This window comes from Oryctolagus cuniculus, chromosome 11, assembly GCF_051225735.1.
Source record: "Oryctolagus cuniculus isolate XC-2025 breed Fujian yellow rabbit chromosome 11, ASM5122573v1, whole genome shotgun sequence".
Lineage (NCBI taxonomy): Eukaryota > Metazoa > Chordata > Mammalia > Lagomorpha > Leporidae > Oryctolagus > Oryctolagus cuniculus.
The window spans coordinates 13,283,874-13,297,873 of NC_142877.1; the positions used below are offsets into that span (position 1 = coordinate 13,283,874).

At 61.4% G+C, this 14,000-nt stretch overlaps 1 protein-coding gene across 2 annotated transcripts in view; it reads left to right on the plus strand.

Moving 5' to 3' along the window:
* Window positions 1-392: 392 nt before the first annotated feature.
* The window catches only part of CDH22 (cadherin 22), a 64,924-nt gene continuing 51,316 nt past the window's right edge, over window positions 393-14,000 (plus strand). For both annotated transcript variants that reach the window (XM_051844977.3, XM_089307089.1), the window contains exons 1-2: window positions 393-785; window positions 10,147-10,441. In XM_051844977.3, coding sequence (XP_051700937.1) covers window positions 528-785; window positions 10,147-10,441 — 553 coding nt within the window. In that variant the 5' untranslated portion in view covers window positions 393-527. The remainder of the gene's footprint in view (window positions 786-10,146; window positions 10,442-14,000) is intronic.

Sequence of the window (14,000 nt, forward strand, 5' to 3'; positions counted from 1 at the left end):
CAGACCATGGACTCCAAGAAGTCCCGGCACACCAGGGTCACGTACACCGCGACGCACGGCGCCACGCCCACAGGACGCGTCTGAGAGGTACCCATAGGGTGAGACGCGGGCCCTTCTCGCCCACCCTCAACAGAGCGCCCCCTCCATGTTCTCTCGCTTCTCTTGCAGGCCTCAGATGGATCAGCACGGGCCCTAGTTCTGCAAGCAGGCGCGCACGACCAGCCGGCCCGCACCCGCTCTGCGCAGGGACCATGGCGCACCGGAACCGTCCGAGCCGCCGAGGGGCCGCCTGGTGATCCGGCCGCGGAGTGGCGAGGGGGGCGCGGGCGAGGACCCCCGGGGTTGTCCATGCCCCGGGCGTGGCCGCGCCCCCGCCCCCTCCAGCCGGGCGCCCCCGCCGTGGGACGGTGTGCAAGGCTGCAGACTTGGCCACCATGTGACGCGGCGCCGCTCTGCCGTGCGACCGAGCGGCGGCGCCCTGGTGCCTCCCGTCCAAGCTCCTGGGCCCGGGCCCGCGCAGGGCAAGCATGAGGCCGCGGCCCGACGGCAGGAGAGTCCTGGCGGGAGCCGCTCTGTCGCCCGCGCTGCTGCTGCTGCTGTTGCTGCTGCCGCCGCCGCCGCCGCTGCTGGGACGCCCGTGGGCGGCGGGCACGCCCGCGCCGTCGGCGCCCGGGGCTCGGCAGGACGGCGCGCTGGGCGCGGGCCGCGTGAAGCGCGGCTGGGTGTGGAACCAGTTCTTCGTGGTGGAGGAGTACACGGGCACGGAGCCCCTGTACGTGGGCAAGGTAAAGCAGGGCCCCCGGGGACACGCACGGGCGCTGCAGCGGAAGCCCCCGCCGCCACGCCCCTGCCGTCTAAATTGGGTCCTGGGCGCCTCCTGCCTGCTGTTCCCTGGCTGGTCGGGAGCCCCGCCCCCACACCCCCCACTCCTGTCTCTCGTCCGCTCCCCTTGGCAGCTCAGAGAGGCTGATGGGTAAACCCAGCACATCGCATGGGGAGATGCCCGCGGGATTCAGAAACGCGCTCATGGATCTGGTCGCTTCTGCACACATTCCCTGGCCAACGCCTTCCCTGCCACCCGGCCTCAGGCCCACGGCGCTTCCCATCGCCTGCGGAGGTGCGGAGATCGGCTCCCCCTCCAGACTGGGAGTTTGATGCCCCAAAAAGTCCTACTGAAATCGTTCCGGGGGCCCGCAGCCTCCCGCCACGCCAGGCCGGCCAGATGTCCTCACTGGGTGCCTGCTGAGGCCTGAGGCCCCTGTACCTTTCCTTTATAGCACTTTATTTAAAAAAAAAAAAGATTTATTTATTCATTTATTGGAAGGCCAGAGTTACACACAGAGCGGAGAGGCAAAGAGAGAGAGAGAGAGTCAGTCTTACATCTGCTGGTTCACTCCCCATTTGGCCGATCCAAAGCCAGGAGCCAGGAGCTTCCTCCGGGTCTCCCACATGGGTGCAGGGGTCCAAGCACCTGGGCCATCCTCCACTGCCTTCCCAGGCCACAGCAGAGAGCTGGATTAGGAGTGCAGCAGCCGGGACTTGCACCGGCTTTACCTGATCGCCACGGCGCCGGCCCCCTGCGTAGCACTTCAACCATGCCTGTGTATGATTGTGCAGTCAGTGTGCGTCTCCCCATCCGCCCGGGCCTGTGCACACCGGGAACTCCCCAGTGCTTGGAGCAGAACGGACGAGAGCTGCCCACTCAGTCCCTCTGAGCAAACGCCGGCCAACCCTGCTGGAGAGGGCTGCCTGGCCGTGGGAGGAGCTGAAATGGACTACCGCACTCTGCCCCGTCCCTGGGCCGCTCGTGTGAGTTCGGAGAAGCAGTTGTGCAAGACCTGGCTTCTGCTGTCTGGGGCTTCCCCAGAGTTGGTGGAGACCCACTAGGGCATCAGAAGCCCCACAAGTGGCACTGAGTAGGCGTTCATTCAACCGTGTCTCTTGGCTGGCTTCACGGAGGAGGAGACACCTGAACTGGGCTTTGACATACGAGTAAGAGTTTGTGGAAGCCTGAAGGAGGCTGGTTACTGGGAGATGTGTCAGCCGTTGAGGTGTAGGAGTGGAGGGTACTGTAGGGCATGGCAGTGGGGTTGTCCCCAGAGACAGTTCTCTGACTGTTGCTGAGACGTGTGGTCGGGAGACCAACTCCAGGGCTTCCTGTGTGCTTAAATGAGTCTACGAATTGGAAGGCAGAGCGGTTTTGAGTCTCAGGGATCAGGATCCTAGACAAAGAGAGAAGTCTAGATGTCCGCCTTTGGGTCTGCCTTGCAGGAAACCTGGATTTTCTCTGGTCTGGAGACAGTGGGCCCCCGTCCTCAGCAGTGCTCCCCCCGCCATGCTGGTGGCTGGAGCTGGCAGCCACCGCTGAGCACAGTGAGGACTTGGCTGGTGGAGCTCAGACAGGTTCAAGGTCTTGGTCAGAGCAGCCAGCACCCACGCGGCAGAGCCGGGGACCGCTGACTCATGGCAGGGCTGTGCGGTGGCAGGGCCGTGGCATGGGGTGTGGGGCTACACACGGCCAGGCACAGGCAGTGGCTACCAGTGAAGCAGGCAGGACCCGGGCCTTGGAGACAGCCACTCCTGAGGGTGAGGCCCGGTTCAGCAACCCATTCCCCATGGGCCCCGGGACCAGTCATGCACCCTCAGAGAAAAAATACAGGGCTCAAGGCGCCCGCTTCCTAAGGCTGCCGAGGACCAAAGAAGAAAACAGCGTGGGAAGTGGCAGCCCCGGCTGGTTTGTTCTCCGATGTTTTTGTTATTCCCATGTCCAGCACTTAACCCTTACCTGGCGAGGTGGAAATGATCGCTGCCTTTGTAAGCGAGGAAGCCAAGGTTAGAAGGGGCAAAGTCACAGAATGGGCGGGGCAATGGGTCTGACAACGGGAGCCTGTGCAAGTTGGTCGGCTATTTCTTTTTTTAAGATTTATATGTTTATTTGAAAGGCAGAGTTACAGAGAGAGAGAGAAAGAGAGAGAGATCTTCCATCCGCTGGTTCACTCCCCAAATGAACCCAATGGCCAGAGCTGTACCAGGGTAAAGCCAGGAGCCAGGAGCTTCTTCCAGGTCTCCCACGTGGGTGCAGGGCCCAAGGACTTGGGCCATCTTCTACTGCTTTCCCAGGCCATAAGCAGGGAGCTGGGTCAGAAGTTGAGCAGCTGGGACTCGAAGCATTGCCATTATGGGATGCCAGCACTACAGGCAGCGGCTTTACCTGCTGCACCACAATGCCAGCTCCACCGAGTTGGCGTTTTTAGGCCCAAAGGAAGAACCCAGCCTGATTCTTCAGACCTCTCCAAGGACTCCAGGCTGGGAAAGGCTTTGATCCAGGAAGACCCAGGGAGACAGGAAGGGCTCCGACCCGTGGGCTCTGATCAATGTCGGAGCGGGAGGTTCCCCCAGGCCCCTCAGCCCCCTTGTCTGCCCAGCAGCGGGGGCTCTGGAGAAGGCCCCCCAGCCACCCGTGTCCTGAAAAGATGAGAAAAACCGGTGCTGACTCACTGCTTTCCCCAGTGCCCACCTTGGCCTGAGTCATCTCCGTGGCCTGAGCCCAACCCGGCACCCGTCTCCTTGAAGCATCGGCTGTCGGTGATTGGATGGCCCTGCTAAGTCCATTCATTGCAAGAAGGGCCCGAGGCCCAGAGGCAGAGACCACGCCGTGCAGCACAGAACCAACCCAAGAAGCCTGGTCTCTTGGCACGCGCTCTGTGGCTCTTCGCTCACTGCCACGGTCCGACATTCAGCGTCTGCTGGGAACCCAGCACCGTGCCGGCTCGGGGAGGAGGGTCTTTCTCGCCCCGCTGCAACCTCTCAGCATTGCCCCCGCTGTCCTGGGGCCTCACTGCCGCCTGCTCCCGGGGCCCCTGCTGTCTGCCTCCCCAGGCCACCTCTGCAGAAGCCCCCTGCAGGGAGGAAGCCATTCCCACCTCTGCAAACATTCGCCGGACGCACACGTTCATGCAGAGGTGCTGTGCGTGCTCCGGGGGCTGCCTGGGCTCCAACCCCGGCCCTGCTGCTCGCGGTCATCTTCATCTCCATGCCTCAGTTTCCCCGTCTGTGAGGCTCCTGCTGGGACCCACCCTGAAGGGCCGTGGTGAGCGAGCGTTCAGTCCATCAGTGCAGGGTGAGAACCCAGTGCTACGGCCGGCTCCCAGCCCCTGTGGGGCAGGTAGCGGCTTTCATGGTTTTAAATCTGGCCTGATACAGCTGTCACTTTGCACGTACCCTCTCCAGGGGGTGGGGAACATCCGCCAGCGGGCTGTATGAGGCCCACAAAACCCTTTGGTCTGGCCCCACCAAGGCAACCTTGGGCAGGTCTCAGAACTCAATAAACCCATAGCAGGCTAGTTTTTAAGCTGACCATTTTGTATGGCCAGGAATGATGTCATAAGTATCCCAATGGCCCCAGCAGGAGCAAGGTTCCCCAGCCCCAATATGAGGATACTGCAACCCCCTGCCCCAAAACCCAAAGGCCTTCAACCTGCTCTCCGGGTTCCTCACCACCCCAGGAAGAGGAGCGTGGGCTCCCAAGAGCCACCTGTGCTCTCTGCAGCTGAGCCCCGCGTGTGCACAAGGGCTCTGCATGCACACACACATGTGCGTACACGCACATTCATACCACGCTCTCCCACTCTTCGGGGAGAAAGGACTTCTCCACGGTTCCAGTTAATTCACTGCTTCCTGGCTCCCCACCACCGCCGCCGCCCCCACTCCAGGGAGCCGCTCAGAGCATCGGTCCTTGTCGGATTCCAAAGGTAGCTTAGCAACAGCACCATCACCAGTGAACCCCGGGCGCCCAACGGTAACCTATTTTACAACCGCCTCCTCCATCACTCACCGCCAGGCTCCTGTCTGCACCCACAGGAACCGCTGGGCCGCGAGGTTGTCGCCGTCGCCGAGTCACCACCCTCCCCCCAGCTCCCTCCACGGCCTTGCCCCCTTGGCATCCCCTGGCCCGCCCTCTCCCCTCCCCTTCGCACAACACCCACCCTCGAAGCACCCTCCCAGCATCTCCATAAAATCTGGGTACTTTGACTAATCCCTTTTCCGAACTGTAATTTCCCCCGAGGCTTCTGTCAGTTGGATGTGGATTTTGTAGGATTTTTAATTTTTTTTTAAAGATAGAATTATGGGGTCAGCACTTAGGACCGACTCCTGTGGGCGGTGAGATCTATTTTAGATATACGGCAGGATTAAAGTGGGGAGGAGAGCAGATTTAATTAAGTTGCTAATATTTAAAGAAAATTGATGAACTCCTGGTTTACGAGTAGCACAGGCGTGAACAGACCCCTCACGCTCTGGGGGAAGCTTTTTATTTGATTTGCTTTCCGTTTAAATCTCGGACTCGTTTTATTTGCGTAGCTGCGCTGTCCGTTTAATTGTCTTTAATAAGGAAAACGTACCTCTGCTCGCATTTGATTTTGATTTAATTAGGAGGAAGTAATTAATGGCCTCGTAAATCCCGTTTTTTAGCCCCCTGGGATGAGAAGCCGTCACTCCCGTGTTTTTCTCCTTGTTTATGATCAAGGGCTGGGGTGTGGCGGCGGTGGGGGCGGGGGGCAGGAAGGGGTGGAGGGGGTTGCCTCTCCCAAGTTGGCCTCACTTGATGCAGTGGAAAGAACCCCGGCCGTGGTGTGAGACAGACTTAGGGACTGTCTCTTGTTAGCTGTGGACCCTCTCTGGACCTCAGTTTGCCAATCTATACAATGGGGAGAAAATGACCTTGATTCACAAGGTCATGGTGAGGTGATGGTCCCCGTACCTGTAGCACACGAGCCCCTGCGTGCCTGGATCGGACGCAGTGACTGGGGCCTCCAGAAATCCCAGGAGGCAGTTGGGGAGTTCCAAAGACGGCCATGTGTTTCATTATTAACTTGGTAGGCTGGACTCCGGGGAAATGGAGATGAGCGGCTGTGTGTTCACCGTGTAACCTCGCACTCACGTGCCTGCACCTGCACACGCACACGCACACGCACACATCCGACTCTCCCACTCCCCCGTGTCGGGGCACCCGCACGTGCTCTCCCACTCCCCCGTGTTGGGGCACCTGCACGTGCGGGAGGCCGTGCCCTGTGGACTCAGGGGAGGGTGGAACACAGGGCCTGTGTGTGGGGCACAGGGACAGAGTCAGGTGACAGCTCTGCAGCCCAATGGGAGGGCATCTGAGAGGGCTGCCTGGAGGAGGAAACAAGCTGGGTCTGAAAGACAAGAAGGAATTGCATGCGTGATGGCCCCTGGAGCTCCAGCGGGGCAGGATTTGAGTCTGGGGTTCTCGTGCCAGGAGATGAGGGGACTGTGACCCCACAACCCCTCCCAAGATCAGGACGGGAAAAGGGGAGGGAACCCAGCTACACTGAGCACCTACATGTGCCAGGAGCTCCCGTCCGTTATCTTGCGAGTCTTCAGGATCGGTGGGGCAGCAAATCAACCCCACGCGGAGGCCACGCAAGCACCGGGCAGCGGCAGAGCTGAAGCCGACCCGGCCGCTCCCAGCGACACAGCCCCCACGCTCTTTTCCAGAGGATGCGATGGAAGCTCAGAGGGAGGAAGCCACGAGCCTGCTGCCAAAGGCTGGGGCTGAGGCCACTGCCCCCCCCCCCCCCCCCGGCAAGCTGAGAGCTGCAGAGGCACCGCCCGCCCTCTGCGGCCACGCTGACCTGGGCCTGACTCAGTGGCCTGCCCTGGGAAGTGGGGGTACGTTCACATCCTCCCAAGGTCAAGGTGACTTCTGCAGACAGCCCGCAAAGCTCGTCCGCCGGGGTAGGTGCTTAGTGAAGGAGTGCACCGTCCTCTACCTCCACCCACAGCTGAGACTCTGAGAGCCAGAGGCCCCCTCTCCATGCCTGCCGGAGCCAGGGCCCGGGCTGGCCGGGCAGGCAGCCCACACCGGCGGCTTTGCTCTCTCCCAGGCCGACCGGCCCTGTGCGACGCTGCAGTCCTGGGAGAGCAGCCGCCGGGCCCAGTGTGAGCTCCGTGTCATACTTCACAGAAAAACACGGATGACATCACCGCCGGTTCCACTCCCTCCTCCCGGCGCCTCACCCCTCGCTGATAAGTGAGCCCTGACCGAGGTCTGACTTAAAAATGTCAGGGAGACCTGATGCCAGCCCAGGAGACAGAGAGGGAGAGAAACAGCCACGGCCACGCTGCTTGGGTCCTGCTCTCACTTAATCCTCACCACACCAGCCCCAGGGAGGGCTTGCTCTGGTTGCCGGTGTGTGTGTGTGAGTGTGTGTGTTGTGTGTGTGTGTGTGTGTAGAGTGACCAACACTGGTGAGCGGTGGAGTCAGAAGCGTGGCTGCTTCGCTGTGGGACGGAGCAAATGCCTTCTTCCCTCTGTGCCTCGGCTCTCTCATCTGAGAAATGGGAATGATGACGCTTCCTAGGGCAGTGGCAAAGGCTACTACAACTTTAGCTGTTGCAGCAAGCCCTCCAGGTGGCGTCTGCTGCTCCACGCTGCGAAGAAATGTTTGCCGATGTCACAAGCGCACAGCGGCTCTGCCTGGGAGGGGGTGCAGCCCCCACCCCCATGGGGAGACAGATCCACCTTGTCCCAGCTCACCTTCCCTGGGCCAAGCGTTCACAGCAAACAGGAGAGACGGGCGGGTCTCCCCATCCCCGGCGCGGCCAGTGATTCAGGGCCGACATCCTGAGATAATTTTATTGGGGGCATTAAACTGAGTTATGAGGTTTTTACAATGCAGCCACTTATGAGAAATCTATTAACAGTAACTGGACAGGAAGGAGGCTTCTCGCTGGAGCCCAGGACGGGCATTAATTGGGGCAATCTATAACAGGACGGGGACCCGGGAAGGTTCCACCAGACGCCTCCCTTCCCTCCCTGCAATTTCTGCTGAGAATCAGCAGAGTCGCCAAAAAGAGAGAGATGCCCATTAATCGGCTAATGAAATATGAAAATGTTTATGGGCCATTCAATCTTCCAAATGGCACTTCTATAATCCACCTTTCAGACACAAAGTTCCCCCGGCAGAATTTACACCCCGGCTCCTCCGACGTGGCAGGGGTGAGTGTCCATCCCTTCCTGACCACGGCGTCCACACCTGCTCTCCCCCCGGCTCGGGAGGCTGGGAGCCTCACAGCACCCTGGCCCCAAAGGGGCTTTAGAGACTCTCTCATTTGCTCCCCGTTGCCACAGAGGCAGGGAGCAGGAACCCACCCAAGGGCCCCGGCTTCCTGGGGGTCCACTTCCCTCTGCTCACGGCTGCTTCGGAGATGTGGGCATCGGCGGCTATGGTCTCAGGTGTCTGTCTTTGCAAGAGCTCGTTCCTCCACCCAGAGAGCTCAGTGCAATGGAAGCAGCCTGCTGGTGCCTAGATTAAATGCCGGTTCTATACAGTTAATGCCTCGTGATAATATAACAACACGCCGGCCACGGCTGCCACGCACTGGGCTCTTACTGTGTCCCAGGCAGGGCTGATCTCAGCTGATGGAGCCGGGCGGGCTGTGAAGTGGTGAGAAACCTTCACACCTGCAGGGGACAGTCCTCTCCCGCACCCCACCTCGGGGCCCCTCGGAGTCAGCAGCCGGAGGGTCCGTGCCTGGCCCGGCAGGGGCTCCGCTGCAGAACCGCTCTGGGCAGGGCCCCGCCGGCTGCCTGTTAAATGTTGGGGATGTTGCTGGTACCAGGCGGCCTCCAGGGCTCTCAGCTCGGCGAGCCCCTCAGCGCCTCCTGGAGGGAGTCGCTGTCCTGACTGCCATGTGCCAGCAGGGGCGCCTCGAGCCCCCAGAGGATGAGGACGGCCCCGCTCCAGCGCCGGAGCGCAGGCTGCGCAGGCAGCTCCTGCATCGCTGTGACCCTGAGAAAAGTCCCGCACCTCCAATCCCAGTACAAAAGGGGGGGATGGGGAAAATGAGAACAGCAAAGTCTGCTGTAATAGGGTGTTTAAAAAGAGTCCTGGGGCCCGTGTTATGGCGAAGCAGGTGAAGCTGCCACCTGCGACACCAGCCTCCCATATGGGTGCTGGTTCAAGTCCCGGCTGCTCCACTTCCGATCCAGCTCCCTGCTGTGGCCTGGGAAAGCAGCTGAAGATGCCCAAGTGCTTGGGCCCCTGCACCCACGTGGGAGACCCAGAAGAAGCCCCTAGCTCCTGCTTTTGGTCTGGCCCAGCCCTAGCTATTGCATCCATTTGGGGAGTGAACCAGCGGATGGAAAGTCTCTCTGTGTCCCCCTCTCTCTGTAACTCTGCCTTTCAGATAAATAAATAAATATTTTAAAATAGGTCAATAAATAGTCCACACTAGACGAGTGTGCCTGGCACCCATAGGTGCTTAGCATGGCACCCAGTACGTGCTTCTATAATCTGCCTCTTCACCCCTGCCCCCTCCGTATGCCAAGTCCTGAGCCTGCCTCTCCATCTTCCAGGGTGGGTCAGGTGCCCCCATGAGCCTTTGAGGGTTGGAGCCAAGGGAGAGGTGGACCTGGACCTCGCAGCGAGGTCCCGCGCGAGCACCCTGGGAGCTCGTTACCTGCGCGAGCTCAGACTCCCCCTCGCCCCCGCCTGCCGAGGCAGAAGCTGCACTTTAACAAGCCCCCAGGTGATTTGCATGCACGTTCAGGTTTCGGAAGCGCCGGCTACAGCGATCCTACAAGGCCGAACACGATAAGGATGATGGCTTGGTGTACTGAGAGATCTTGCGGGGGACTGGGAGGTGGGGCATCTTGAAAGCTTTCTGAGCAGGTGGCATTTGGCCACACCTTGCAGGGGGCGTGGGCCTTCAGGGGCTGAGAAATAAGGACAGGAGCCTGTGAGCAGGAGCCTGGGGGCTCTGGGTGGCCAAAGGCAGAGACGAAGCGGTGGCTCTGGACTCCTTTGCAGTGGCAATGGGGAGCCACGGAAGGGTCGCAAGCAGGGGAGAGCGTGCCCAGTGCTGGCTCTGAGGCTGGTAGCCTGGCGCAGAGTGGAAGCACATTACAAGGGTGGGGCTGGAGCAGGGAGAGCCGCAGAGGGCTGGGGAGACGGCCCAGGCCAGAGTGAGGCGAGTGTGGCTTCCGGGCCTCAAGTGCCTGCTCGCAGACGTGGGGCTGTTGCTGGAGGGCTGGCTCTGGAGTGGGTCCTGGTGGGACTGGAGGCAGGAGGCCGAGAGGGCCGCCTTTGCAGCCGGCCGCCACCTTGCTCTCTGCCTCCGCAGATCCACTCGGACTCGGATGAGGGGGACGGAGCCATCAAGTACACCATCTCAGGCGAGGGCGCGGGCACCATCTTCCTGATCGATGAGCTGACGGGCGACATCCACGCCATGGAGCGGCTGGACCGTGAGCAAAAGACCTTCTACACGCTTCGCGCCCAGGCCCGGGATCGCGCCACCAACCGCCTGCTGGAGCCCGAGTCAGAGTTCATTATCAAGGTGCAGGACATCAACGACAGTGAGCCCCGCTTCCTGCACGGCCCCTACATTGGCAGTGTGGCTGAGCTCTCACCCACAGGTGGGCCGCGGGCCTGGGGGGGGGGGGTGAGCCTCCGGGGGGGTGCACGCTGGCTTCTGAATGCCACTGCTGGGAGGGGCAGAGCCGAGCCTCGGGGGAGGGGCAGGGTTGCCATGTGAGCTCAGGTGCCCACTAGGGTCAGGCGTGGCCAGGTACAGACAACAGCTGCACCCCTGGACAAAGCCGGAGCCGGGCCCCAGTCACAGCCGTGGACACAGCCCCCACCACATATGAACCTGCACGTGGACTCACTGGGACACGGTCACACACACAGCCCAGCTTGGGGACACGGCCCCTCCACAGGCAACATCCAGATGTGCCTCACAGCCAGGCACAGCCCTTCATGGAGACTCAGCTACGCACAGACCCAGGGCGGTCCTTGGCCACAGCCACCATGTAGAAGCAGTCGCTTCTGCGTGCCCAGCTACACACAGGCTCGCCCGCACCCAGGAGCGGCCACAGGGGACGGGCGCAGCCTCATGGCCAGACACAGCCACATGAACCCTGCACAGGCACAGACAGGCCAAAGCCTTGACCAGGACTTACTGCCTGGGGCCCGGCCGCGGGGTGCAGCTGCGGGCTTGCCCGCCCACTCGCCTGAGCAATATCCACGCAGCTTCGCTTCACGGCCCACGAGGGAGCCCCAGTTCACCAGGACCCAGGCGCCTGGGCCATGGGCTGGCGCGGAGCTGGCCGAGCCCTAGGCGCAGGGTCAGGTGCACCTGCCCAGCTGTGGCCATGCGCTCACCCGCTGCTGTGCACACAGAAGAGAAAGCACAAAGACTTCAGACACAGCCACACTCGGAACCTGCTGTCCACACGGCACTCGGACCCCGGGGACTGGAGGCTGGCTGACTCCACCTCCTCCTTCCCACGTGGGCCCCCAGGTCTCAGCCCGTGCTGTGTCACTGACTCCCTGTGGCCACAGGCTTGGCTCTGCCTCTCTCCAGCCCTCCCTCTGGCCTCACCCGTGTCAGACGCCGAGGATTCCTGGGTTCTTGGGGCAGGGTGCAGTGAGCCCCAGCGTCACCAGGTTGAGCCAAACCTGGCAGGTGGATATATACAAGTGTAGGCAGCCAGGAGTGGGAGAGGAAGAGGAAGACTGGAGAGAATGGGAGACGCGAGGGATGGCGGGAGAACAGGGAACAGCAAGGGCGTGAATGTGGGTGTAGGCCAGTGCACGTGTGTGCCTGAGGAACACACACATTCCACATGTGTGTGCAGCTGTGCACATGCGTGGCAGCCCGGGGCACTTCAAGGCCTGTGCAGGCGAGTGTTGTGCTATGTGCCTGTCTGAGTGCATGCGTTCATGCATTTAACAGCTATGTGTTGAATACCTACTGTGTGCCAGACACTGGGGTCCCAGTGGTGAAAAGGCAGGCAAGACTTCCTACGCTCCTGCAGGGCCCATTCTGGCTAAGGAAGGCAGACAATAAGCAAGTGACCAAGTAGAATATTAGTTCTCGAAGGCCCCTCTGCAGAGGAGACACTGAAGCAGAGACCTGAAGAAAGTGAGGGTATGGGCCCTGGGAGAAGAGCATTCCAGGCAGAGGGAACCATCCATGCAAAGGCCCTGGGGCTGAACTCCCCCAAAGGTAGCAAGGCGGTCAGATCATCAGCCCTGTAGACCATAACCAGGGCTGTCTTTGCCTGTGAGATGGGGTGGCTGGGAAGTGAGCCCAGGGCCTTGTTGAGAAGAATGACGTGATCTGACTTGATGGTCAGGGGGTCGCGTGCCCCGTGAAGCACAGATGGTGGGCTGGAACGAGAGGGCACCAGGGGCGGTGTTGAAACGTAGGCTTGGGGGCATTTGCTCACCGGTCGGCTGTGCAGAAAGCAAATTCAAGGATGGCAGCTGGAATGTGAAGCTGAGCAGTGAAATGGGTGGGACTTCCGTCTCTGAGGTAGAAGGAGTTCCTCTGGGGGATGGAGGGAAATCAGCCACACTCAGGACACTGGGCGGCCGAGCGGAGGCCCTGAACACCCAGCCGGCGTGCGGGTTCAGCGGAGGTGGGGGCAACAGAGATACATCTGAGATAAATTTCAGAGCCCGGCAGGAACTTAGAAATGAGCTGTGCAGGTGGGGGCCTTGGGGCTCTGGCGAGGTCACACTGCGGGCCCCGCCCCCGCCTCGAACTTGTCCTAAGGGAATGTGGCCCTGAAGGACTCCAGGGGAGCTGTGGCTTGGCCGAGGCACAGTGAGGAGGTGGCCCGGGCAGACGTGCAGTTGTGAACTCTTCCTCTGTTGCGTGGAGGAGAGTGGCTGGGGCCGGGGACTCCTGGGGGAGGGGGCGCGGAGCGGGGAGCATCCCCACTGAACAGACGGGAGCGCTGAGGCTGGGGGCTCCCACAGTCCCGTAGCAGGTCAGGGATGGAGCCGGGCGCTGAGCGCGGCTCCCAGGCTGCAACAGTGGAAAGGGTCCTTGCTTCACAGAAGAGAAACTGAGGCCAGGGCAGGGGCTCTCCCCGGGCAGGAGGCAGAGCCAGACCCCAGTGGGAGGTCCCAGCCCAGCAACTCCCAAATTCCACCCCGGAGAAAGACGCCAGGCAGGGGGACTCAATTTGGACCAGCTGGGAAACCCAGGATGGGGGCGGGGGGAGGCAGGAATTAGATGAATGCATTTCATTCGAACAACTTTTTGAAGGGGCAGCGGCTGCGACGCTGGGTGCTGGCAGAGACTCTGGGTGGCTTTGAAAATCAGTCACAATTACCGAGCCTCCTGATCTGGCTGCGGAGGCGGGGCCGACAAGCGGCTTGGGGTCGGGCAGCTCCGAGATCAGAGGGAGCAGAGACGCAGCCCGGGACTTGAAAGGCAGCGGCGCTCGCAAATTAAAGCCCTCCCAGCTTAAAAGCGGAGGAAGTGAGCCGGGGGCCGCGTGGAGCGCGCGCTGGAGGAGGGGGGCTCGGCTGCCACGCTGGGCCTATCGCGGCCAAGCAAATCCCGGGACGGTCGGGAGGCCCCACCCCCACCACGTGGCCTTGGGCAAGCCCCTGCCCCTGTCTGGGCCCCAAGTTCCCTTGTGAGCCTGGAGGGGGCGCGCTGTGGCCACAGGTGCTCGCTGCGTGCCCACTACCTGCTAGGTGCGGTTCCGGCCTCGGCTATTCCAAGGGGATCTGAATCCTAGACCAGAGAGAGACGGGGAAGAAACCACGTGTGATGAGCCCAGCTGTGGGATTGCCACGCACTGGGGGGAGGTGCCCTGTTCCATCTATTTATTTATCAAAAGGCAGCGTTATAGAGAGAGATGCAGACGTTGGGGGGGCGTGGAGAGGGGGGACTTCCATCTGCTGGTTCACCCCACAAATGGCCACAATGGCTGGGGCTGGGCCAGGCTGAAACCAGGATCCCAGAACGCCAAGCACTCTGGCCATCCTCTGCCGCCCTCCCAGGCGCAGGAGCAGGGAGCGGGGTCGGAAGCGGAGCGGTGCGTACAGGGCACGCCAGCATCTCAGGTGGCGGCCTAACCCACTGGGCCACAGCGCTGGCCTCAGGGCTCTCTGTATAAGAGGATGGACAAAGACCCAAAGGGGGAAACCAGCGAGCTGTGCCAAGCAGTG